Genomic DNA, 23524 nt, shown 5'->3' on the forward strand with positions numbered 1-23524 from the left:
TTCTCTTCAGGTTCCACCAAGCCCCACAGTCCCACAATCCATGTATAAAATAATCACTCAGACGCTTATATTACTTATAAACTGTATGGCTGTGGCAGGCTTCTTGCTAACTGTTCTTATATCTTAAATTAACCCATTTCTATAAATCCATACCTTGCCACGTGGCTGGTGGCTTACCGGCGTCTTTACATGCTGCTTGTCGTGGCGGTGGCTGCAGTGTCTCTCCTCCTTCTTCCTGTTTCCCCAATTCTCCTCTCTCTTTGTCCCGCCTATACTTCCTGCCTGGTCACTGGCCATCAGTGTTTTATTTATATAGAGTGATATCCACAGCACTTCCCCTTTTCTTCTTTTTTTAAAAAGGAAGGTTTTAACTTTAACATGGTAAAATTACATATAACAAAACAATTATCCAGCAAGAATTACAGTTACAATATTAAAGAAGATGTCCTATCTATCTTATATTTGTGAGTTTACTCACAAATATAAGGTTTTATATCTAACTTATCTTTTATCATAACGGAGGAAATTACAACTATCTAGTCTTTAACCACATCAAAGACCTGAGAAGGAACATAATGGTACCTGAGAAATGGTAGATGGATGCAAGCAACTTTCGGGAATCTTGCAAGAGTAGACCAAGACAACTGGCAGCCTGGACAGTCACCTAATATTTTTTAGCATTGTTGGTGCATTCAAATTGGCTACAGGCCTAGAGTATCTGACAGACCATTTTTAGAGGCAGGAATTCTGAAAGACCATCTTACCCTGTCTTGGCAGAGTACAGTGGTCACTTTCCTTGTGTCCCACTTGTCCAGGAAGGACAGCATTGCATTCGTACTGTCAGCTGTCAAGGCAAGGGCAGTTCTTTGCCCAGTAGGCCATTTTGTGCCAAGAAGACAAACTTCCAAATGAAAATGTCTTAGAAGCCCAACATTCTCTCAGGATCAAATTGGTGCAGCCAGGAACAATTGTGTCTCACGTCAACAGAATTCTAAGTTATTTAAATGCCATATTCTCTAGGTCTATGAAGTGTTTGAAGATTATCTATCTATCTGAAATATATCTATGTATACCTAGAAGACTTAACTAACATGGCTACAAATATGATTATCATAGATGACTAATTATTCATCTATTTTTTAATTATCCATTACAATTTTAAATGAGTTACATAAACATAATACCTCAAACAAGAATAGAAATATATATGTACAGTATAACAAAATTAACTTCAAGTTTGTATCAATAAACTAAAATTTTTACCAATGTAAAACATTTTAAACATAATCTAAAATCTATACCAATGTAAAACATTTTAAACAAGTTGTTCTTTAAAAGTAGGTTTATTAATCTACCCTTTTATCTTATCAGTAAGGGGGGGGATACCCTTAGGTTGTTTTAGAGATGTCTTGATCCCAACTTCCCTTGTGATCTTGGGACTCCTGCTGGTCTACAAGCTTGTATATTCTGTCTAACCCACTGTAGGCAACCATGTTCACTGCTAGCCTCCTGATTCTCTGAATTTTCAAGGGAGCTACCACACTCTCAAGTAATGACTTTTCCTTTTTGAGCTGAGGTCGATATTTCTCTAAGAGCTAGGATGAATCATGCACTCAGATAAATTCTCTGTGTTGGTCACCAGAGAGCCCCCTCCTGTATGATGTGGTTAGAAACAAACCTGTATATCCTGCCTCCCAATAACACTCTATTCCACTAATAGGCAGTGGAGATTTGGAGGTTAGGAACTCAGAGAGCTTTTTATGAATGTCATGTTCAACCTCTTTCTTTTTATAAAGATAAGAGGTAGAAGGTGTTACTCAGGAGCCTTGGTTTTGAATCTGGATAATTTTTCAATCTTCAGGATTTTTCTTTAGGAAAACCCGTGTGCCTGTGGGGATGCGGAGGGTGCTTCCCAGGAGCATCACTGCCAGATAGTGGGCAGAGCTGTGCTTGGCAGTTGTTATCCAAATGTATGTTATCTAAAGACTTCTGTCAGAGTCACTTGTGGTCCTTTTAAAAGAGGCGGACTCCAGGGCCAACTTTGGGTCCCCTAAATCAGAAGTGCTGAAGATGGAACCTGGGGACTTCATTTTGACAAACTCTGAATGATTTTAGCAATGTGAGATGTTGTCAAGCACCTTCATAAGCACCACATTAACTCTCAGTTACTATCCTAGCAAGAACCACCTCACTGAACTGTTCTTGAGCTAAGCTGATGGGCATTAGCCTATCACTCCTTATACTTAGCTCATGCTTTTGGTACCAGGTTACCTAAGACTGGCATATCCTGTGTTAAGCGCCCTGTGCTGCTGACACCCCAAACTTGGAGTTACTTTGCCATCCATGCAGCATGAGCTCCTTCGTCATCCATATGAGCCAGGTGACCTTTTCCAGCTACCCCTGGCTCTCAAAAAGTTAAGATGAACATCTCTCACCACCACACATGGCTATTTCTCTATAAATCAATCTTCTAAAATATGTGTTCTAGACTGAATATCTAGTAAATGAAATTATGAACCCAGTAACTTTTATCTATAATACACTGGTAACAATATTTAGTTTTAAAGTTTTTTTCTGTGTTTCCTTGTTGTTGATCTATCACATGCCAACTAATACTTCAACACACCAAAAGAGCACAATTTGTCCCTTTAGATTACAAGTGTCACATGATAATATATTTTCTTTCTCATGTCTTATATTTATTTGCCCAAAGTGTTTCAGCAATGTTTTAATAGAGTCTCTTTAGGAAACTGGATTCATTATTAGCAAATTGATTTTCCTGGGGAAAGAGGGCTACATTTGGAGCGGGTATGCTGGTTCCGGTTTAGATCATGGAAGAAGGGATGGTTGGTCTTTGTGAACGGTTAATGTAAAGAGCTGTGGTTCCTGTTTCTGTGCTGATGGTTCACTGAGCTGTGATGAGACACATATAAATGTCTCCTCTTCTGATTTCACAGAAATCAGAAAGGTCATTTTTCTAGTAGAGTGGTTCCTCTCAGTGTGTCCTCTCATCCTGGATTAACCCCTTTATTCTGTGATTTCAATTCCAATACCATGCTCACATCTACCCCAAACTGGTACCCAAGTTCAAATCTCACTTGGTGGAGAAAGCCCATGTATGAAACACAGCACTAGGAAGGATGATTTCCAAGCTCCAGGGAACAACAGCTTCTCTTTGACCTGGGCCACTACTCTGGTGACCTGGCACCTCTTGAACATGGCAGAGTGGCTTCCAAAGGCCCTCTGACATAATCACTAAGGAGGCAGAGGCACTTGCTTCCCTTCCACTGGATAGGTAATGTTACTGAGGCACCAAGACTAAGCACATTGTGGCTTTGAGTTACTGAGGCATGAGTTCTACACATAATAATTTCCTGAACCATTTAGCTGGGGTCCACTCCCTTGGCACCCTTTACTGAAAGTTCAAGATGAGGAAGAAACTGCCAGATTCTACTTCTTCCAAGGGGAAAGGAAGTGATAGATACCAGGAAGGATGCCACCTTCCCCTAAAAGTCTAGAGCAGGGCAGAGCATTCTTCTTTCCCTTGCGGGAAGCTTGTCCATCTCTGTGTTGTGGTGTGTGTGTGTGTGTGTGTGTGTGTGTGTGTCTTTCTCAATAATTTGCTCCAAGAAGTGAGCACCAGTTGATCTTTTGTACCAGAGAACTAGAAGGATGCAAATGAGTCTTCATCCAGGGACTTTGTTTATGCATGCTGGCTTGAAGCAAATTAAATCTCCATCTTGGTGCTCTAATTTCAACCCTGAACTTCCAAGAGTATGGTAAAGACCTGTTTTAAGGCCATGGAAGGAGTCAAGAGAGTCAACTGTTGCTACTCCAATCTCTTAGACCTTGTTTGGTTTGGTTTGTCCTGTATGGGGACTGTCCACAGATTTGTTTTCATGAAGAATCTTGGGGTTTCTGTCTTCGGGTCTCTATGCCAAGAGCCTGGGCATTGACAAGCAAAGAAGAGGGTCCAGATAAAACTCACCGTGGAACTTCAAGGATGGGGAGGGAACAGCAATGGCATAGGGCGGAGGAAGGCTCAGAGAGTGTCAAGAGCTTAGGGAGAAGCAGTTCACAGAAACAGACTCCTTTCAGTTCCTATGCTTCTTCACAAAGTCAGGAACGAATTTGTGAGTATGCTGTGCTCCAGTGAGGGATGAGCCATCACGAGAAAGGGAGAGAAGAACCTCATCTCAGGGTACCCGGGAGGGAGAAGGAGGCATACCCCAGTTCAGCTCTGAAAAAGCAAAACCCTTCCCCCCAGATCTTAGTTCATCGTGGTTCCTAAGATGAAAAGGCACTGGTGGCAGACAATTGCTAAGGATTTCAGATTATTAAGAAAAAAATTAAAATCAGAAATGTCTAAAACAAAAACCTTCTCAGGGGGTACGGCTAGAGGTGGGGGGAGAATTCTCCCTCCTCCCGCTTCTAGAAGAGTAGAAGTCCGAGTGATTTTTAAAGGAATAACGGCAAACTTCGTAACCTGGGACAGAAAGAAAAAAAAAGAAAACATTTGAAAACCACTTTTAGGTAAAATTAAAAAAAAAAAAAAAAGGGATAGCTGTGTTCCTGGCTATTCTAGGAAGGGGCACTGAGAGATGTCGCTTCCTCGACAGCAGGGGGCGCGTTTTCTTCAAGATTGCGGCCGGGGAACTTCGTTTAAAAAACTTCGCAGTCAGATTTGTTCAGAGCCCCCAGCCGGAAATCTCTGTGCAGATAACAGCCCCCCAGTGTCTGGAAATGTTTAATTACCTGGAGCGCTCCTTCCTCCAGCGTCCCTTGCAGGTCCGGCACGCAGGGCCGCGGGTGTGGTATCCAGGGTTCCATCCCAACCTCCTCTAACTCCCTCGCAACAACTCTTTCCCACCCTCTATTGCTTTATTGGACCCCGGGTCTTTCCCGATGCACTCACTCACTTCCCACCTTGGAGGAAAGAAAATTTCAATACCGGCAGAGCACAGCTGGTTGTGTGTCAAAAAACTGAGGCTAACCATTCAAATTTGTTTTACAAAAACAAAACCGAACCACCACCACCACCCCTTCCCGACACCAACCTCTACCGTACCCTTCGGACATAACTTTGTACAAGCCATTATCATTTCATTTTACCGGAGAGAGGAGGACCAGAGTTCGAGCAACCCCATGTGGATATGCATGCGTCCTACCTATCCTTAAAACCGAAACGAAGACAAAGGTGGACAACCCACATGGGTGTCTTGTTATGTGGATTAGCAGGCAGAAGATGCTGAGACCTTCACAAGGAACTTAGTACGCGGGAAATGCCTGGGAAAATGGTGTTCACTTTCCCTTTCAGTTTGTTAAGTTGTCTGTGGCTGTCACAACAATAAACATCCGCTGTAGCATCCATCGGTTTCTAGTCCCAGAACCCTAGCTGGCTTGTACGTGTTCAGAGGCGTTAAGGTCGCAAATGTGTAAGTAAGCGATGTTACCTACCTCCGGCGTTTAACCCCACCTCTTCCGAGCTGGATTTTGACCTGATTGACTGTAATAGTTCCAGAGGAACTATTAGGCCGTTACAATTCATCATCTTAATGAATACAGAGGGAAATCTAAATCTCCTCGCTCTTTGAAGGATCCGTTCATGCATATAGGGAGGGGTTAATGAGAAGACCCCCACCTCACTCAAATGTCCACAAAGTAGTTACAGGCAAGTGTTAAGTAAATTCCACTTAGCTATAGAATGAGGTCACTTTTGTGTATCTGGGCAGTGTGGAAAGGCAAGTTTCATGATTTAAAAAAAAAAAAAAAAAAAAAAAGCTGAGACCACTCAAACCAATTTTAACTCCAAGACAGGCTGTATCCTGTTCTTTCCTGATAAACGGAAAGGGCTTGGGGTTAGGATGGGAGGACAAATGGAAGTCAATAGTATCCCAGGTATGCTTTGGGGGAGGGGGGGAACAGCCAGGACTCGCGGCAGCAGCGGCTGCACCGCTGTCCTCTGTGTGGTCAAAGTTCTAGAGGAGTCTCCCTCCCTCCTTACATACAGGGCTGGGGCTTGCCTTCCGACCCGACCCGACTCTATCCCGACCAGGATGCACAAGGCAGTCCTCGCTGGGCCCAGAGCTAGAGCTTGTATGTCTGCAACGGGGGGACCCTTTCCGGAGTGATCAACGCCTCCGGAATCTGGGACTCCTCCGGGTGTCCGCCCTGGAGCCAGGCAGCAGGCAGTGGCCAAAAGAGAGAGTCAGAGAGGAGTCTGCGGCAGGCTGCAGGCGGCAGGCTCTCTGCGAGCCTAAGCTACTGTCTCCGTCAGTGGAAGCTCTGAGGGGCGGAGTTCGTGGACCCCAGGGGTGAGGCGTGGGTAGGCTAAGAGTTTCCTCACCTTCACTGGTGACTCCTTAGGCTGGTGGAACCAACTGGACCTCTGGGGACAGACCCTCTATGGCATGTAAAGAGTTTGAAACACGCGGTGCTGGAGAATTCTAAACGAATCTGACTTCTTCAAAAAGTGCTCCAGTCTTCCTAGGTGTTCCGGGCCCTGCCCTCCACCCACTCTGTGGTGTCCGGCTTAATCTGGCCAACTACTCTTAAACAGGTGGGGGGAAAGGGTCCCACCAGTTGCTCTCCTTTGCACAGAGCCCAGAGAGGTCCGTGGCTTCCCGGCTTTCTTTCTGAAGTCTCACACAGAAGAAAACAGGATCCTGGATGGCCTCCAGGACATTCCGAATCCACACTTTGGGGGGTTATTCACCAAGGGACCCACAGTGGGATGGGGCACTTCTCAGCCTCTAGGGCATCTTGAATTTCGTTTCCTAGTGTTCTGAGGCTGGGACTGACCCAGGAGGCAGTCACTTAGGAGCCAGGGATCTAAAAGCCCATAGAGGTGACTTCAGTACCCAGGTACACAGTCATGTACAGTCCTGTCCCGATTTGTTAACGAGCTCCCCGAAAAGATCTGAAAGCCAAAGCCTGAGGTCCCAACCTTGCTTCCCCATCTTTCTCTGAGTCCTCCCAGATCTAGGGTTAGCTCGGAGGCTAGATCAGTATTTCCAGATAACTCAGTAAAGCGGCATTGAACAACCCACTTGCACATTCTTTGCCTTGGGACCAGAGCACTGCCTTGCCAATGTAAGTAACCTATTGATCCCCATCCCCACCCCAACACATACACAGTGGTGGAGGTAACAGGGCTCTCCGGGGATCCTATCTGGAGGTCTCTGGAATTCCTAAGGCATATTGACCAAGAGTCTTGTCTTCTTTTCTTTCTTTTATTCATTCTTTAAAAAACAACAACAACAAACGGAATAACTGCCTGAACTGGGTTGTTGTGAGGAATCCTCAGCTGGAGATGGAGTGTGCACGCCCCAGGAGGGGTCTTTAGTTTTGATGTTGAATAGTTTTTTTTATAAGGCTATACCAGTCAATTTGGGAAACTTTGACACTTGATATGGGAATTCTCCAAGCTTTTTGCCTGCTTTGGGGACCTGAGACTGGCACCCAAAAAACTCCCTAAACCAAAGTGGTAGGGAGTCTGTGAAGCCCGGGAAGGGAATGCCTGACTGGATTTTGTTGTCCCCGGCTCTAGGGAGGGAGTGATCTCAGCTCCCCTCTGCTCCGAGAGGCAGCACGGTCGGTGGTGGTCAGGATCCTGCCAGTGCTCACAGTTGCTAAGCAGCCAGGCACAAAGGCACACTTCCGTGAGTCTCTTACATGGACACCCATCAGTGGCATGCTGTGAGTGAAGGGTGTGACCTCTCTTGCTCTTTCCTCCTCTAGCCAAAGTTAGCCAGAGACTGGAAACCAGGTTCTGTTCTAAAGGCTTGCAAACACCAAATCTGTTTCAATTATGGAAGGGGTTGGGGTGGGAGGAGAGGGAGAGGTGGGGGTCATCCTCTCTGACCATGCCCCTAGGTTGGGCAAACTCCTGCTACCTCAAGAAAACCACACAGATCAGCTTTGCATGCTAACGTGGGAGAGTGGGACACTCTTCTGAAAGGACTATATCAATGTGTTAGAGAGGCATCTGGTCCCCAGGAGGCCTTTTGTGTGTGTGTGTGTGTGTGTGTGTGTGTGTGTGTGTGTGTGTGTGATTCTGGAGTGGTAACTCTGGGGCAAAGTGAGGAAGTCGAGTCAGAAATCCCCACCTACTCCCCTGAAGAAGCCAGGTCAGGCATTCCAGAAAGGTGGTAGGGAGGGATGAGGGCTGGCTGGGGTCAGCGATAGGTCAGTCCCGGGGATCGATAGGAAAGAGGGTACTGGAGGACACATGAGACACAGACAGCGAGGTTGTAGTTGTTCTAGGCCAGACTCCCTGCGCAAACGCAACCCAAGCCAGCTCCCCAGACCCGGAGGAGGTCCCCGTGCCTCAGCTGCTGCTCTCCATACTCCCACCCACCCTAAAACGAGAGTGGAATCCCTGGCGGTTCTGAGTTCCGGGGAACCAGCTCCACTCCTCCTCAGAGGCTCCGCTCCGGCTGTTCCTGCGGAACTCCACACCCCAGGGTCTGTGGTCAGCCATAGGCACTCGGATGTTATGGCTCACTGCAGTCAGTAATCTCTCCCCTTCCGCACCGCACCAGGAACTAACTAGCAAGCCCTGCCAGAGTCACCGCCCAGGTCCCCAGCACTATTTGGAGTCAGAGCGCTGCTCCACACCAGGGGTCTGTCGCCTCTGGGAGGAGAATCTAAGTAGAGAGTGCAGCGACTTTGCCAGGCTACAAAGCGCGTGCATGCCCAAGGTGCTGGTGTCGGACACACCGGGCTCCTCCTGGCTTTCATCGGCACAAACCGAGTCCCAAAGCCCACAGCAGAACTCCGAAATGCTCGGTTCTAGCCCTCTCTTGTCCAGTAGGAGCTGTTTCCTCTACTGCCTGCCCTTGTGTGTCTTTCAAAAAAAAAAAAAAAGTACAGAAAGTGTCGAGTGGGACTGTCGGGGAGTGGACACCGGTCGGGAGAAGCAGAGGCCAAGCCAGCCCAGCTGCCAAAGTCCGCTGCCCGGGTCAGCAGAACTTTGTTTCTCAGTGCGCAGGCGCAGGCAGAGTTGGGGGGCAGGGGAGGGAGGGGAGGAATCGCGAGGCAAGGGGCGGGGGGGGGGGTAGGGGGTGGTGGATTAAAATAAGTAGGCGGCTCGGTGCTAAGGGATGAGTGAGACGTAGCTCGGCTTCTCCCCCAGCAAGTTCTCACCGGCTCGGGTTCAGACCCAGAAAGGGAGCCAGGAGCGAAGCTCACCCGACCCCGGCGGGCAGGACTCCGGGGCTGCGGAGCGCTCCTGCCTGTCGGGCGCTTGGAGTCCTTGCGGCTAGAGACGCGTCGGGACTCCAGCTCGCCAGGGGTGCCAGTGGGTTCCCGTGTCTCTGGTTCCTCGAGTCCAGCACAGCCAGCCTCAGAGACGCGCTCTGACGGGGGGACCTCGGCGGAACAAGGTAACTGCAGCCCTAGGGGCGCCTGGGCTCCGTGAGGCGAATGCGGGAGGGCGAGACTCCTGGTTCCTGGGTGTAGCTAGTGCCTCCTCTTTTCAGTGTCCCCAAAGGAAGTTCTTCTTGCCAACCCGAGGCTGCAGGATCTTTGTGAAAGTGAGAGCAGTTCCAGCACGGGATTGATGGGGATGCTCGTTCAAGGACTTGTGACTCTGTGTCCCTGTTGGCCTCTGACCTCGGTGGAAAGATGCGGACAGAGGGGTCTGGACCATTGAAACCAGACGTGTTTGGCTAGGCAAAATTCCTGTAAGGTGCCCACAGATCTTGTAAGGCAGTCTGCGGGCACCCTTTAAGAAACGAGAGCGACTCCAGAGAGCACAAACTTTTGCAGGGTGCACTTTTAAATTCAGACTGGCCTGCCATAGCCGAGTAAAAGCCGGGAGAGTGTGGATGGTCCAAATCCAAGCCTACAGCACTCGGGACAGGTGCATTGCCCCAACCCTGTTGCACTTTAATGCGAGTTCGTCTTTTGCGGAGTTGTTCTCCAGACAGGAAGCCCTCAGCCCCCAGGACCACAAGGCTGCTGCCTGTCTGGAGCTTGCCTCGCACTTGGGCTCTGTGGTTGGGATGATCTCTGTTGGAGGGTTTCTGTCTGTCCTTAGGCCTGCAGCTCTTAACCTTCGATTATCTCTGGTGTAGGAAAACATGCTGGGGGCATAAACGAACATTGCTTTCTAACTTGAGACCCGAACACCCGAGAAGCGGAACTATAATGGAGGTGCTGATGTCTCTAGGGTGGAGTTTTTTTTTTTTTTTTTCTTTTGCTCTTTTGGTAGTCGCCTAACCCAGGTTTAAGTGGGAAAGATGGGAACCCGAAAAGAGAGAGAAATTGAGGGCGACTGTTTGCTGAATGAATCCACCAGCAGCCCTGATAAGAATAAAAATTCGCCCGCGCAGCCCTTTCTCAGCAGCCCCACCAGAAGCCGGGTGGGCTCCGGAACAGAGTTTAGCTGCAAGGGTTTCTTTGTCGCAAAACTCCGATGAATTCCATCTAGGATGGGACCTGCGAGTGGGCTCTTTGACGAGAACCACGTGCAAAGCTATTCTTCTGGTTTCTCAGCCTCCCAGGGAAGAAGTGGGTTGACTGATAGGGATGGGGGAACCAGCCACAGACAACTGGTGGGTAGATGGTCTATCCCAGGCTCTCTCGAAAGTAATTGCGGTTTCATTAAGATTGGGAAGCCTACTCCTGGGGACACAGCGGGCATCCTGGTATAGCAGAATGGCGAACGAACGAAAGTGGGTTCGTTCGATCTCGTTGGTTGGAAAAACGCAGCCAAAGTATCCGGTGCTGGTCAGTCCTCTGAACCTGGACCCCAAAGCCTGTCATCATTCAACTGGGGATTCCGCGTCAAGGATGATTTGGGGGGAGCGGGGCGGGGGCTGCCGCTGGGCTTCTTCAGGCACAAGCTCATGGGGTTCGCTCTGCCCTCATTAATGCAAGCAGTTAACTCGCTCACGCTCAATTAGCCCCGAATAAACCACTTTAATAGGCTGCACACTTCATTAATGCCCTGCACAGGGCTGGCAGCAGAGGCGGGATTGGCGTTCCACTGTAAGAGGGACCTGAATGACCGTGCTGCGCAGGGACCCCTGCTCTGAGGCGCCAATTGAGTCCGGGACACTTACTAGTGCTTACCCAATCTCCAGGCCTGAGCTCCACGTGGAGTGGATGTTGGGCCTTAGAATAGGTGGTCTCAGTGGGGTCAAAAGAGGAAAAGCTCAGGTCGGGGTCCAGGAGGGGGTGAGGGGGTGGTGGGGAACCGTAGAGCTGGAGAGGCCCGGTGTCTGCTCATCTTTTCAGGCCGCAGAGGCATATCTGCAACTCTGTTTTCCCCTTAACTGATCGCTTGAAACCAGATCTTGCAGCCGGTCCATTGGTAGCACTGCTATTAAGAGCTACGTTTCGAACGAAATTTGTCCGCGGGAAGGAGTCGGTGGCATGACCCCTGGAATCCCAAGCCTCGGAAAGCTGCAGAAAGTAAACTGCTGGGTCCGCTGAGGAAAATAAACGGAGTGTTGGAGGAAATAAGATTAGGCAGATAGACTGAAAGTACCACTCCTCCAAGACCCCAAGGCCTCTCCAGGCTTTTTTTTTTTTTTCTTTTGGCTCCTCGAAGGAAAAGTCAGGCAAAAAGTTTGTGGGTTCTATCAAACCCTAGCAGTTCACCTCACAGCCCTTCGCCACCATCTCTCCTTGACTTCCTATAGGCCTAGCAGGAGAGAACCCAGGGTGGCTCCCCCTTTGCCCAGGCTGGCTCCAATAGAGCCTTAATATGGGGATCTAATTTCCAGCGCCTGGAAGCCCGGTGGCAAATCAAAGAGCATTTAGCTAGCCGAAGTCCTGTAGACCTTTGAAGTTGGCAGCCGCCTCCCTCCCCAATCCAAAGAGGTCCTCAGCTTCCTCTTCAGTCCCAGGGTACTTTGCTTTCTCCTGTCCCAGACCTTCGAGATGGCCCTCATTTGGCTGGCACAGGTTTTGTGAGCTGAGTAGAAGAGAAGTGCCCCCCCCCCCCCCGCAGGATGGCTATCCTTCTAGTTACTAACTAACCTTAGGGTGGGTGACAGCAGATTTGTGCTTTCCTTATCTGGCAGGGCCAAATTAATTGCAGGCAAATTTCAGCGGGCCGCTCTTGTGTTTTGGGCACCCATCACCCCCAGGGATACATCTCTCTTTGGATCTAGCTGCACCACCAGTCACCTTCCTGCTAGCTGCTTAAGTGTCCTGGGTAAAGTGTCCTCCGCCCCCCCCCCCAAAAAAAAAGTACTGTGCCTCTCTGGATCAGCCAGGCATTTTTAGAGCCCCAGGCTAAGAAAGGAAATTGACTCCATCCTCTCTGCCTTGCCTTTAGGGGTGAAGGTGTTTAGACCCGCAGAAGGGGGCAAGTCTGAGCTTCGGAGACAGAGGCCAAGGAGAAGCTGATGTGTCCCAGAGGAGAGGTGGGCGAAAGAGAAAGGAAGGCACAGGGTCAAGGAAGAACTCGGTAGCCAGAGACTGGCCCTGGGCAAGGGGAAGGACTTTACAAGCACCCTGCTCCGACAAGGACTTGAGCCTTGCCATTGAACCCCAAGCTCAGAGGCTTCCTATGGGTCCCTAGTATTTTTCGCTTTCCTAGTCCCCCCCCCACACTTTCACTATATAGACCCAAATTAGAAATATCTGGGAGGGCAAGAGATGAAAGACATCTTTGCAGAGCCCCCTCCCCCTTCCCCAGCCCCCACACACTTTCCCATGCATACTGAGGAGCTTGACCTGAGTGTAGCCGAAAGATGCCAGCTCTGGAGCCCCTGGTCACTTGGCTATGACACCAACCTTACTCCAGAGTCCTGACCTTGCATTTGGGGAGTAAACAGAGCACAACAAGCAAAGGCCTGGCATTAGTGTTCCTACCTCCACACCCTGGCCTTGCCTGGGTTTCTCATAGTACATAAGAAGCCTGAACACCCAGAGAGAAACAGCTCCCCTGGGGGAGGGCACATGAGCTCCCTCAAATGCAATTGCTTGGCAGAGCCAATGGACTGCACATGGGTGTCAGTACCTTTCTGGAAATGAGGGTCACTACCAAAGCTTAGGGAGTCAGTCTGCAAGCACTTGCCAAGAGGACAGAGTCCCCAGGGCTCACCACTTGTAAGGGGCATAGCAAATTTAGGTCCAAATGAGAGTTTTAAAGAGTCTGACATGATTCTTTTGGCTTCTGGAAACCAAAGCAGTTACCACCACCACCCCAACCTTAACATGGCAATAGCTGGATGGTACGCATATCCGAAGGCTTCTGCATTTTGTACAAGGTTGTCCCATAAAGCACTGGCTGTTTGCATTTTGTCTCTGGACCCTCTTGCTGACTGAGTGTGTAAGTGTGCTTCCCCGGATCGGATTCTGTTGTTGTTACAGGACTGTGTCATTCTGTGTGGCCCCAGGTTTGCCGGGGCGTGGCTGTAGGTGTTTGTATGTCATGCCCGTGTTCCTGTGTTAGCATCGTTCACAGTCCACAGCAGGTGTTTTTTAAGTTGGTTGTATCTGTGTTTAAGGATTTGGTTTCCCATTGATTGCTCCGTCAACAATATGTGTCTCTGCCAGACACCATTTGGAGGGAGTTTGGCCACCATGGAGGATTCTGGCTGGACAGCCCTTCCATATCGTACATTCTCATCTGTTTTGAGTGGGCAGTGGGGATCATGGGCAGAGTCTTCTAACCTCCTGCCTGCCCTAAGGGCAGGAGAGGGTTTAACTGGACTGGAATTCTGGAGCAAGGTGACTACTCTGAACATCTCTTTGGCTTTCTCTCCACCCTTCTTCCTGTCTTTGCAGATCAATCATTGAAATAATTGCAGCTACCAGCTACAGAAATGGGCAGCAAAACCTTGCCAGCACCGGTGCCCATCCACCCATCCCTGCAGCTCACCAATTACTCTTTCCTCCAGGCAGTGAATGGCCTGCCCACAGTCCCTTCGGACCACCTGCCCAATCTGTATGGCTTCAGTGCCCTGCACGCCGTGCATCTACACCAATGGACGCTGGGCTACCCAGCCATGCACTTGCCACGTTCCTCTTTCTCTAAAGTGCCAGGTGCGGTGTCCAGCCTGATGGACGCTCGCTTCCAGCTGCCCGCTTTCCCCTGGTTTCCTCACGTCATCCACCCTAAGCCAGAGATCACCGCGGGAGGCAGCGGTGCAGCGCTCAAGACCAAGCCGCGCTTTGATTTCGCTAACCTGGCCTTGGCTGCCACACAAGAAGATCCCTCCAAGCTTGGCCGAGGGGAGGGCCCTGGCTCTCCCGCGGGTGGGCTGGGCGCCCTCCTGGATGTGACCAAGCTCTCCCCCGAAAAGAAGCCCACGAGGGGACGCCTGCCTTCCAAGACGAAGAAGGAATTCGTCTGCAAGTTCTGTGGCCGTCACTTCACCAAGTCCTATAACCTACTCATCCATGAGCGGACGCACACCGATGAGCGGCCTTACACCTGTGACATCTGCCACAAAGCTTTCCGGAGGCAAGACCACCTACGGGACCACAGGTGCGGCGCTATAGCATCGCGGGTGGCCCCAGGGGGATCTGTTTTGGCTGCTCTGGCCTGATCCCCCCCCTCCCAGTCCCCAGCCCCCCTCCCCCTTGAAGGTTCCTAAGAGTCCCTAGTGGCTGTAAGCATCCCCATACCTCTGGGAATTCTCTAAAACCATGAATGAGCAACCTCCCCCCCCCCCACACACACACTCCAGGATAGGTTTTAGAACTTGGGTAAAAGAAATATAGTGATGAATAGGACCTAAGATCTGGTCTTCACAAGGTTGAATCTCCTTGACTCTCTTCTCAGTCCCCGGAAACTGTCCAATAGGAGTGCCTGCAAAGCCAGGGAGATTCGGGAAGGAGCACTTGAAATAGGAACTCAGGACGTTTTAGTTTTACTTAGTTTTATATACTTCTAGTTTTTAAGAATCTCTTGGGCTAGTGACTACTTCTCCGGCAGTGCAGATCTAGAAACTGTCTGACCCCAGGTCTGTTGACTGACCTCCAGTGTTGATTCAGCCTTTAGGAGGAGGTGCCTACTTATCACCCGCAGGAAGGCAGGTGGTCTATTTGTCTAATCTGTTTACGAAAGTAAAGCTCCTCTCCATCTCCTCATTCTTACCCACAGTCTCGACCTGTTGCCCGATCTCGACGTTGCCCCCTTTGTCCCCACAAACACCTTAACCGCAGTGTGAGGGGGACCTCGGACAGCCATACATAAACAACATTGCATTGTGTTATCTGTCTCTATCCTTAGATACATTCACTCCAAAGAGAAGCCTTTCAAGTGTCAAGAGTGTGGAAAAGGATTCTGCCAGTCGCGGACTCTCGCTGTCCACAAGACACTACACTCACAAGTGAAGGAGCTCAAAACCTCCAAGATCAAATGCTAAGTAAACAGAGCCTGCGGGGCACCAGGACCCTGGGACGTGCGGCTGCCTTTTTTTTTTTTTTTTTTTTTCCAGAGGGACCCATGCTGAAGGCGACTCTGCGGGCAGCGGGAGGGGTTTTCGGGATCTTGCTTCCACATCAACAATGTCCCCTGGGTCCCCAGCGCTAGCGGCGCTCCAGAGCCTTGCCCGGGGGGCCATGACTCCTACAGCCTGGGCGGCTCCCCCAGGACGCGGCTAAACTCTTGGCCAAAAGGCGGTACTCAACTCACGTGGCGGAAGGGAAACTGCATTGAAAAAAAAAAAAGAAAAAAGAAAAAAAAAAAAAAGAAAAAAAAAGAACGAAAACTCCGCCGAGCCGCAGTGGCGCCTCTCCCAGAAGTATTACTTTTTCTATTGTTATTTTATACGTTTTCTTTATTTTTTTTTCCCCCTTTGACCATATAAGCTTGTAAAGTCTTGACCGCGGAGAGGAGGGGAAAGAAAAGATCTGCGCGCCCTGGCAATTTCCAGTCCCTCCTCCCTTCCCCATCCCCACATCGGGGAGCCTGCGAAAGTGTAATCCTTGTATCTGCTTCTGCCGTCCGGCCCCAGGGGCCCCTGGCTCCGCGCGCCAGCGATTCCCGGGCGCTCAGGATGCACCGCTGACCTCCCCGGCTCCGGGCGCGGAAACCCGGCTGAGGACCAGGCGCCCCGGGCGAGCGGGGGCCGGGCCTCGGCTCCCCTGCTCCATCGCGGCGCGCGCGCGAGTGAGCGAGCAAGCCGGCCAGGAGCCGGGCGTTGTATTGCGACTGGCACTTTATGCTGACCATCGGTAACGGACATTTATCACTGGAGTTTTTTTTTTTTTTTAACTATTAAATAAACGGTTATTTTACAGGCATGACAGAATGGATACTTTCCTCTGGGGCCGCGAGGGGGAACAGTTCTTTTATTTAGAGAGGAACAGAGTTCTCTGGTCAGTTTCCACCTGCCAACTTTTCTCACCTCCTCCTGTTAGGGTACAGGGATGGATGGGATGGCGGACGGAAGGCCTGCTCTGGAGGTGTTGCTCGACCTCTGTACTTATTTCCTTACTTTTGACTGTCAGGGCTCCGGTCTCCTAACTCCTCCAACCCGAAAAGCTGTGCCTTGCAAAGGACAGAGTCTGCTGCCCTCCTATTATGCCTTGAGAAATCCCAGCCTCTCTGAGTGCAGGGTTTACGCAGGGACCAGGAGGGAACAGAATATCCTCCTCCCGCGCCCCGACACCCCCCCCCCCCCGTCTTTACTACCAATCCTTGGCTTTTGCTTTGGGGTGAGATCTTCCTTCACGGGGCCTCAAAGCCACCACGCTGTCCCCTGTCCCTGGCCCTCTGCAATATGCCATCATCAGTCTTTCCCCAGTCCCCCAGTCGACATCCTGCTCTGTTTCCTCTGGGAACACCTTACCCCCAATTCTCCGGAGCTTGTCCCCACCCGAATCGCAGCTCCCAGACCATGACGATTCTTGATTCTTCACAATTTGGAAACCTGAAGGATAGTGGGGCCGGACGCCCTGGGATCCAACCCCACCCCCTCACCCCCGGCTTAGAAAGAGAAATACAGCTCCGCAAACTGAACCTACCCTTGGGCGGTTAGTTTTCCCACCCAGTTAGAAATCTGGCGGCTGGGGCTCTCCTGCTTGGGGGGCGGGGCCGGACTCCCCCAGCTCCAGCACCCAGACCACAGGACCGCGCAGACGGTGGCGCCCTTGGCCTTTCCCAAATCCAGATTAGCTTTCCCGGCTTCAACGCCTGGCATTATGTAGGGGTGGGGACCACTGGGTTGTGCTTCCCTGCATCCATGACCAAAACCCCTGCCTCAAGCAGGGTCCTGCGGACAGGACCGAGAAAGCTACTTCGGATTGCAGTAGTTAAAACGCTCTCGCCTTTCATGGCCAATCTTGCCCCAACCTCTTCTGGGAACTCTACCAAGCCCGGTGGAGCCCAGACCTTTGCGGAACCCAACTTAAGAGTTGGGGCCTCAGCCTGGACAGTCGGGATGAGCACCATCTACTGAGTTGGAGGCCATGCTGCCCCCTGCTGGATAGACCTGGATGGGCGATCCGGCATTGGGGTACTTGCTTATGCGTTTCCACAACCATAAGAAACATTGCCACAGCGCCTAGCTGTTATTCATCAGCCTATAAGGTGTCTCCCTCAAAAACTTCTTGACTGATCTCAGGACGCACTTGCCAGTAAGCAGTGTGCCAGGTCAAGGGTACTGGCCTGTGGGATTTCCCCTTGACTGGCCAGTGCCCAATGCCTTCCACCAGGGTGTCCATGAACAAGGGCCCAAAGCGAATGGAGGCCTTCTTCAAGAGTCTTGGGGCCTCTGGGTTCTTGGAAGGGCTGTTGATTTGAAGCGCTGGAACCCAGGGTCAACCCGGTCAGGACATGAGATGGTCTACATCAGTTTACAGTAAGACAAGTCGCAGGGACGGTGGGGGTTCCTTTCTATGGGCCCAGTGAGGAGGATGGTATTGCTTAGATAATGAGCGCGCGCGCGCACACACACACACACACACACACACACACACACACACACACACACGGTGGGGGAGGAGGAGGAGGAGGAGGAGGAGGAGGAGGAGGAGGAGGAGGAGAGAGAGAGAGAGAGAGAGAGAGAGAGAGAGAGAGAGAGAGAGAGAGAGCGAGAGCACTCTGAGCACTTTCTGGAAACCTAAGAAACCCATCTTCACTTCTTTCTGGAATTCTGTTCTCCCCGGCCCTGGCTACCATAGCGGTCGGTCTGTCCCCCTCACTCCTTTTAGGACACTCAGAACCTCTGCAGTCAGCCAGGCCCCCGGGACATCATTAATGCTGTGGAATGTTCCAGAAGGTTTGCTTGGGATGTTTTCCCTTTTGGCACATTCCATTTCTGGCATGGTGAATCCCAAGCCCCACCCTGGGTCCAGAGACTGAGAGACTTTCAATATCAAACATGCACCCTCAGAAGAATGAACTCCTTGGGGCAGAAGTTTTAACATGGTGTAAGGGAACTGGGCACCAGTCTAGACAAAAAATACCCAGACTACTAAGGATACCACATGTTGCTCTCATGGTGGGAAACCAGAGCCCAGTTTTTGGTAGCATTTGCTCCAAGGAATGGCAAGACTATGCAGCCCCAGAGAGTGCAGGTGGACACCCAACAGGTTACAATTCTGGAGCAATAGTGAATGGGGACAGTTTCTCCTCTGATACCTGGTGTGCCCCCACCCCTGTGCCTAACATGGCCCCAGTTGGGTGCTGGGACCCTTCTGAGAGCTGGTCGACTTGCTACCTCAAGGGAGGTAGTGGAGTTACCAGGCCTTGGGTGATCAGTTTAGAGGGTAGAAACCTTGGGGGACCCTTGCGGCAGCTTAGAGTTCCTAACTTGGAAGAGATCAGAAGCATCCTGGGAGATAGAACAGCTTTCGAGGACTCCTTAAGGGGAAGAAGTTCAGGTCCCTTACAGTTTCTAAACATTTTAGTGTTTGCAGCACTATAGACTATAGAAATCTTTTTCTGAACCTCTGGATTCACGGTTCACAGGGGTGAGGAAAGGACTAATCAGAAGGTTATGGGGATTCTTGGAGTCAGTTCTGTTTCAAGAATGCTAGAACGGTGACACTGAAAATCCTCTAGAATCGGTCTGTCTCAAAGACACGCTTGTCCCACCTTCCAAAGCATTAGGGCGTTGTGACGTCACACTCTCCTCTTTTAGGCACACTGACATCACACTGGCCTCTGGCCAGAGCCCAAAGGCACCATAACGTCTCCGGCTGCAATGCATTAACGCAGCTTTATGAAATCACAGACGGGTTCAGCCTGGAGCAGAGATGCCCACCCATCCCAGCCACGCCCCGAAAATAGTGCTGGATTGGGAGGGGAGGGGGAGCCACGAATAGTTCCATTCCCACCAACGTGATCCGCAGACCGAAGCACTGGCAGGTGCCCTGTGTGAGGAGCAGTGGCGGTTGCATCCTCCTCGGGATTCCGTGGTGGTGGTTTAAGCAGTCTCAGACCACATGGGTTCCAGAGCCAACTACCGCTGTGCCCCCGCCCCGTGCACGCAGGTCCCGCCCACTTTGGCTGCTTTCCCCTCCCACCGCGCAAGCTCTGGGCGCGCAGGCGCAAGGGGAACTAAACTCTCCAGACTCAGCGAAGACTGCAGGAACGCTGAGTGAGCTCAGCAGAGGGAGGTTGGAGTAGTGGCTGCAGCATTTGGTGCAGGAATGGAGCAGGACCCCGCATCTGTATCCCGTCATAATCCTACCCGCTAGAGGTGCAGATTTAGTCCGTCGTTAACGCAGCTGGCACTCTTGAAACCCTGGAAAGTCTTCAGCCCAACTGGTCGCCGACAGAGGTGTTGCAGATTCTAGCCTCAGGGAGGGTGTGGCGGGGGCTGCGGAGCATCGGAAAGTCCATTAGGGTCCCAGCCCTTCTTAGTACCTTGTCTAAGGCAGAGGTCTCCACCAGAGCCCTCGGGGACTCTTGGAAGCAAAGCAAGGCCTGCCTGGGTCTCCTACCTATCCAACCAGGATCTTTACAGCCAAATGGGCCCAGTTTTCCCATTTCATATGGAAAAATTCACCAGGGATCCGAAGTATTAGTTAGGGTCAGACCTCATGTCAGTGGCAGAGGAAGAATTAGAAGCTCTGTTTTCTTTGAGGCTTTGGGCCAGGAGACTTACTTTTCTTAAAATACACAAAGCTTGGGGCAAGTTCCTGTATTTCTGAGCCTGTTTTCCCCCAGCAGCGGGGATAATGCTGTCCCATTGCCTCATTCAGTTGATACAGAAAGAAAAGCCCTACATATTTAAAAACATGCTTATTGCCTTACCCAAAAATTGTGCCCTAATACGATTCAGATAACAGCATTTATGAACCACGTAGATGTAGTGCCTGAAATGCATCCCCAGTTCCCTGTCTTTTAAGGTACATTATTTCTAGGAGAGTCTGCCTGGGTTTTCTCTTTTTGGAGGAGGTCCCCAAACCGTGTGTGAGGTGAGAGAGGACAGCTTGGATTGGTGGTCGTGTGTGTGTGTGTGTGTGTGTGTGTGTGTGTGTGTGTGTGCACGCGCACCTGTGTGTGTATATGTATATGTGTGTGCACACGTGTGTGCCTGTGCACCCGCATTGGGAGGTGAGAGGAAGACATTGGCTGTTTTCGTTTAGCACCTTTAGCACTTCTTTAGTTTTTGAGACAGGGCCTATCACTTGAACTTGGAGCTTGCTGTTTCTGCTGGACCAGTCTGGTTACTGAGCTCCCTAGTCTGAGAAAAAGGAGTTCACGAGAAGCTCTCGCAATAGCATAACACCAGAGTCTGTCTTCACTCAGTCACCAGAATCCTAGTCCTAACTATCTGTCCTCATTCTAGGACAAGGTTCTTAGCCAGTGCTAATTTCAGTCCCAGAGAAGACAATACAGGATGGACCCACAACAGTGGCACGGATAGATGAAGAGTTGGGAGGTTTGTGTTTTTCTTTTTCAAATACTGAACTTGCTCTCAGCAGATCAGCTGTCTGGGGACATATAAAATACAATTAATTCGTTTTAAATCATTCACTGAACTGTCCTATGACCTACAGACTCAGTTCAGTTTTTTGTGGGTTGGTTGGTTTGTTTTCCACGATGATGGTACAGATAGATTGCTTTCTGTCATTTGGAGGAGTTGGTACCATTGAGAGGAGGGAGGGTTAACTTTTTGGCTTCTCTGGGACACATTGGTGAAGAATTGTCTTGGACTATGCATTGCAGGGGTTTCCAATATACATTCATGTGTTATGTAAACATACATGTTTATTTTGCCTTACATCATGACAGGACATGGTTATCTACAAAATTTATACTCTAAAACCATGCAGTTGCATTATGAAAAAATCAGTCTCATTTTTTAAGTAAGTTTAGGATATATATATATATATATAGGATTTATATATTCATAGATATCCTGGGCTGCCTGTGGGACACAGGCTGTGGGATTGGACACCCCTGACTGGGAACTTGCAGGTATATAGTGGTGTGAGATGGATACTTGGGTGGGAAGGATGGCTAGACTTCTAAAATGACCAAAGAGACCAAAGAATTCCAGAGAATATGATTCTTGATTCTTTTTTTTTCTTTTTGAGACAAGGTTTCTCTGTGTAGTTTTGGTGCCTGTCCTGGATCTCGCTCTATAGACCAGGTTGGCCTTGAACTCATAGAGATCTACCTGGCTCTGCCTCCCGAGTGCTGGGATTAAAGGTCTGTGCCATCGTTGCCCAGTGGGAATATGATTCTTAAATAATTAAATTTGCTTGTGAGGTTCATTCTCATCTTGTTTACCTAAGTAGAGAGCCAAATGACTCTGTGCGAGCAGATATTAATGACTTTAGTATCTCCAAGATCACACCAACTCCTGTAGGCTTCCTTAGGCCTCCTGTAGGCTCAGACGAGGTCTAGTGCTGGCATTATGAAGAACAGTCTCTATGACCTTGCTGCAGAGTTCAGTTAGCAATGATACATTTGATCGAGGACACTCTAAGATGTTTGGAGAAACTAGAAGAGTTGTTTTTACCTGTTAGATAAATCTGTGTATTCATAAAATACACACACACACACACACACACACACACACACACACACACACACACGGACACACTTTTTTTGGTTTTTTGAGACAGGGTTTAAGATACATATTTTTTGGTTGTGAGCCTAGCCTTTAACGGATGAGCTAGGGGATTTAGCTCAGTGGTAGAGTGTGCTTGCCTAGCAAGCGCAAGGCCCTTGGATGGCTGGGTTCAGTCCTCAGCTCTGGGAAAAAAAAAGACAAGATACATATTTTTAACGACATATTATTTTTATTTTTTTATTGGCCTGCATGTATGTATGTGCACCACTTGCACACTAATGCCTGTGGAGACCAAAAGACCAAAATATGCCATTGGATTTCCTGGAACTAGAGTTACAGGGGGTTAAGCTGCCATGTAGGTGCTGGGAACTGAGTCCAGGTCTTCTGCAAGAGCAACAAGCTCTTAACTGCTGAACCATCTCTCTAGCCCAAGACCCATATTTTTAATTAGGTTTATATCTTTCATATAGTGTGTACTTTGATTCCTTTGATCTGCAGACACATATACATAATTAATATATGGGCAATTATTGTGATGGTATTTTGCTGTTAATATCTAGTCTACTTTTATGTTTCTGGTTGCCCTTTGTTTGATGCCCATTTTTTTTTCTTTAAGCCACCATGTCACCACAGGAAAGCTACTCTGATGCTCTTTTCTTGACATCTTGTGAGAACCATGCACTTCAGCTACTTGAGCACTCACTTTTAATGCTTTAATTTAGTTAATAACACCATTTTGAATGATGTAATGGGTCTCTTAATGCCTGACAAGAGTCTAATTTATATGTTACCTAAATTTTGCTCTGTCTTCACCAGAACTCTTTTCACCACTCCTCGGTCAAGGATGCTCAAATGGGGGCTGGAGAGATGGCTCAGCAGTTAAGAGCACTGGCTGTTCTTCCAGAGGTCCTGAGTTCAATTCCCAGCAACCTCATGGTGGCTCACAACCATTTGTAATGAGATCTGGTGCCCTCTTCTGGCCTGAAGGGACACAGGAAGGCAGAACACTGTATACGTAATAAATAAATAAATCTTTGGCTGGGCGGTGGTGGCGCCTGCCTTTAATTCCAGCACCAGGGAGGCAGAGCCAGGCACATCTCTGTGAGTTCGAGGCCAGCCTGGGCTACAAAGTGAGTTCCAGGAAAGGCGCAAAGCTACACAGAGAAACCCTGTCTCAAAAAAACCAAAAAGAAAAAAAAAAAAAAAAAGGAAAAAAAAGATGCTCAAATGACAGCCATAAGCACTCTGTGACTTGGATGACTATTACAGAAAGCAGCTAGTCTATGAAGCTAGCCTGAGGGAGCTCATCTTTGCCTCTCCTTGATAGTAACACTCATGGGGACTCCTCGGTGTGGCGTCTGGGACAATGACATGTTTTCCTAACGGAAAGGCGTGAGCAGTGAGGCAGTGGTAGGGTGGCTAGCTAGGGAGTCAGGTAAGTTTTTACCTGTAGAAAAGGATAACTTTAATTTTAATTGTCGTAGCTATGTATTTAACTGGGATAGTTGGCACTGAAAGGCTGGGAGAGGCATTGTAGTGACACATTTCTCCAGCATCCTCTCTCCCTGTAATTGAAT

At 49.5% G+C, this 23524-nt stretch overlaps 1 protein-coding gene across 2 annotated transcripts; it reads left to right on the plus strand.

Moving 5' to 3' along the window:
* The first annotated feature begins 9093 nt into the window (after positions 1-9093).
* Positions 9094-15639, plus strand: Osr1 (odd-skipped related transcription factor 1). 2 transcript variants are annotated; one of them, XM_037198140.1, is made up of 4 exons: positions 9094-9386; positions 12293-12380; positions 13750-14452; positions 15200-15639. In XM_037198140.1, the coding sequence occupies exons 3-4, from the start codon at positions 13788-13790 to the stop codon at positions 15333-15335; spliced, it is 801 nt and encodes a 266-aa protein (XP_037054035.1). In that variant the 5' UTR covers positions 9094-9386; positions 12293-12380; positions 13750-13787; the 3' UTR covers positions 15336-15639. The 2 variants fall into 2 exon arrangements, with proteins under 2 accessions (XP_037054035.1, XP_028723416.1); XM_028867583.2 differs by lacking the exon at positions 12293-12380.
* The last annotated feature ends 7885 nt before the right edge of the window (positions 15640-23524 follow it).

This window comes from Peromyscus leucopus, chromosome 22 (genome assembly GCF_004664715.2).
Source record: "Peromyscus leucopus breed LL Stock chromosome 22, UCI_PerLeu_2.1, whole genome shotgun sequence".
In the NCBI taxonomy this organism is placed as follows: Eukaryota; Metazoa; Chordata; class Mammalia; order Rodentia; family Cricetidae; genus Peromyscus; species Peromyscus leucopus.

Excerpts from the sequence above, each read along its gene's own strand:
- Osr1 (XM_037198140.1), top strand. The coding sequence starts at position 13,788 with ATGGGCAGCAAAACCTTGCCAGCACCGGTGCCCATCCACCCATCCCTG. Across the intron at positions 14,453-15,199 it reads GACCACCTACGGGACCACAG|ATACATTCACTCCAAAGAGA; the intron begins GTGCGGCGCTAT and ends CTCTATCCTTAG.